Here is a 3,155-nt window from a genome sequence, read left to right as displayed (position 1 = left end):
AATGCTTTATGCGTCTGAAAACGTACAAATTGCGCGTCGCATACCAGGGACATGCTTACTTTCAACTTCTGATTGCAAATACACTGGTCACGATTACGAACAGTCTCAGTAAGACCCGAGCCAAGTCTAAAAAAACACCTTTTATATAAAACTACGTTTGATGTCATTCAATCACAAAGACAGAATTTTTTGCTGTTGCAAATCTTATCCACCTGTATCCTATCCTAATCCAGCATGCATTGCAGGTGTGCATTGCACAAAAACCAATGGTATCCTATTCGAGAAGTCAAAAGAGTCGACCTGCCAACGTCAGCTTCTGCGCTAAGCAAGTGTTCTTAGTACCATCAGAATTACATTCATCGTTGAATGAGGTGAATAAATTTTCAGAAACCACAATAACAGTAGGAGCCAAAGCATATGATCGCTTCATAGAGCTCTGATTGGCCCCAGGTGACCAAGTCAGGTCTGATTTGTTCGTTCATCAGATCTTTGAAAGTGTTTCGGTGGATACTTACTGTCGTCCTGTGTGACACAAAATATGGTATACTATAAACGTCCTCCGCAAGAGCGAAATTTTCCCGGTGTGCGGTAGTGACGCACAGTATACAACACTTATGTTTCTTTCGATTTGTTGGCTCCACCAAGAAATGACAAATTGCAAGCGTACATTTTGAAAATCTTGGCAAAACTGCAGGTTTCAAGTACGAACACATGAAGTGGACTCTCACAGATACGTACATTTAGCCTATTCGTGAACTAATGCAAACATTTCGGTGGAGTCCTGGCTTAGGCCTCCCCCACATTAGGCGTGCGCGATCCTCGGGCGTGTGAATAGCGCGGGCGCCGCGCGTGCGCGAGCGCGTTGCGTGAGCGTCGCGTTTTGCTGCCCTGCGGCATTTACCTACAGCGCGCTCGCGGCGCGCACGCGCCGCTCTCCTTGACGTTTAACTGCTAAGGCGTTTAGCGGGCGGCGGGGATAGTGGGCGAAGGGGTAAGAACGCAACTCGAGCGCCGCGTGCTCGCCGCGAGCGCGTCGCTTGCACTCTTCACACATGCCGCAGGGCAGCAAAACGCGACGTTCATGCAGCGTGCTCGCGACGCCCGCGCTACTCACACGCCCGAGGATCGCGCACGCCTAAGGTGGGTCAGCCTTACCATTGTGAGTAAGTGCACAGAAAATCCCCGTCATACATGGGTGTTTCTCCCCAGTAGTGAAACTATCCTACCCTATGCGCCTGCTGATGATGATGGCTCATTTTATCATCCATCCAGCTATTCCCCAACTATGTTGGTGTTGCCTTCCAGTCACCGAATCTATTTGAGTACCAATATCTTGCTTGGAGCGACTACCTATCTTCAATCCAGTCTCACTACACAAGACGATATCCATGGTGAAACTGACAGACTTTCTGGCTTCTGATTAGTCGCAGCAGCTGCACAAAATGTACGAATGACAGCTTTGTCAGACTCAAAGCATATAGACATAGATTATAACTGTTTCCTGTGAAAATTACTTACGCACCATACGTAATAATTTTCCAAATTGGCTGACTAGATCCAGAGATATTCACAACGTCACAAACTTTACTTCTTTTGTTTAGATAAATGGTCAAATCCACAACACAACCTTGATCAATGAATCTATGCGACTGCTAAGTGCTAATCCTAATTATACTGTCACGTGAAAGAATGCACCTACGGGATAAGTAGTATTTTGACTATTCTATATTGCCTACGCAGACGAAGTTGCGGGCAACAGCTAGTGTTTCATAAATCCGTCAGGACGTTAGTAATTTTAATATTGACGTATTATTGGTAGGTAATGCACCCGAGCGGCGTGCCCGAGTTTTATAACACGTTTTTATTCTCAAAACTTAACCTTGAAAAATAAGTTCCATCCTAAAGTAAATAATCTGTCGGAAAACAGTCTAAGGGCCTATCCGCACACAACAGTGCCGACACGTTCCGATCAGTAACGTATCGATCAGTGTCAGTGAAATATGATATTGTAGCATACATTTTGTACGACACCATCCGTACTCTTCAGTGACAGTGACGTTCAGTGATGTCCGTGCCTATTTTTTTTTTTTTTTTTGGCAGGGGGAAAATCCTCATGGACTTCCCTCCACCTGGGGTCGGTGGAGGGGGTGTGCCGGACTCTTACCGGCTAAAAACCCACCCAGTGTTGCCTTCTACCTTACCTATTGTCGAGGGCACGGGTATCGCCAAAGCATTCTTCCGCTTCCGCACCCCCGACAGGTATTGGCCCGCCAGATGTTCAAAGGCGGGCCCCGTCAACCTCTGTGGCCGTCACCCAGCGGCCACAGCAAACTCCACTAAGAGAGGCGCGCGCAACACAACGCCACCGTCTCGAGGCCTGTTTCTGATCGGACGACAGACGCCCCTAGTCTGTCGCCCGCAGGCCGCGCCCTATGGTGGCCGGAGATCAGCCACCCTGCGACGCCCACCACGTCTGCTGCGGGCGGGAAGAGAGGAAGCAGTCTCTCTCTCCCTTTCCGCCGCCTCCTTTAAAACCATCACATCCTCACAAAAGGAGGCGACGGCGTTCCACCCTTCTTCGCTGCCGACCATGCAGGACACAACAGCCGGCAGCGAAAGACTTCCCGCAGCATCTACTGCTGCCGCGAGGTCACGGCGCTGCGTTGCCCATGCTGGGCACTCCACCAACGTGTGCAGCGCCGAGTCCTCGCTGCAGATCCCACAGTGGTGGCATTCGGGCGTGGGCTCCCGGCCTATGCGACACAGGAACTTTCCGAAACACCCATGTCCGGTAAGAACCTGTGTCAGGCGGAAGCTGAGGGCGCCGTGGCTTCTCTCCAGCCACTCCTTCATAACGGGCCTGACCGCCGCGACAACGGCGTGCCCTGCCGTGGGTCGCGCAAGTCGCTGCTCCCACTCCACCATTAACACCTGGCGGAGCTCTGCCCTGCGCGCCTCAACTTGTCGAGGCACAAGGCACTCACCCCGCTGCACTGCTTCCTCGCGCCATGTAGCCGTCCCATGGTGGGGATCCGGCTAGGAGGCATGCCGCTTCAAAGGATATCGTACGGTATCCCCTTATGACCCTGATGGCCATCGCTCGCTGAGGTCTTCGCAGCACTGCAAGATTGCGGGGGCACCGGGGCAAGCCTACA

The 3,155-nt window shown here is 51.3% G+C and overlaps 1 protein-coding gene across 1 annotated transcript; it reads right to left on the bottom strand.

Annotated features, from left to right (window-relative positions):
* Positions 1-2,430: 2,430 nt before the first annotated feature.
* Positions 2,431-2,925, bottom strand: LOC135117204 (uncharacterized). Its single transcript, XM_064035797.1, has one exon. It carries the CDS (start codon positions 2,923-2,925, stop codon positions 2,431-2,433), a length of 495 nt encoding a protein of 164 aa, XP_063891867.1.
* Between the last annotated feature and the right edge of the window lie 230 nt (positions 2,926-3,155).

Source organism: Helicoverpa armigera, chromosome 8 (assembly GCF_030705265.1).
Source record: "Helicoverpa armigera isolate CAAS_96S chromosome 8, ASM3070526v1, whole genome shotgun sequence".
NCBI classification, from domain to species: Eukaryota; Metazoa; Arthropoda; class Insecta; order Lepidoptera; family Noctuidae; genus Helicoverpa; species Helicoverpa armigera.
This window is presented reverse-complemented; position numbering and strand designations above follow the sequence as displayed.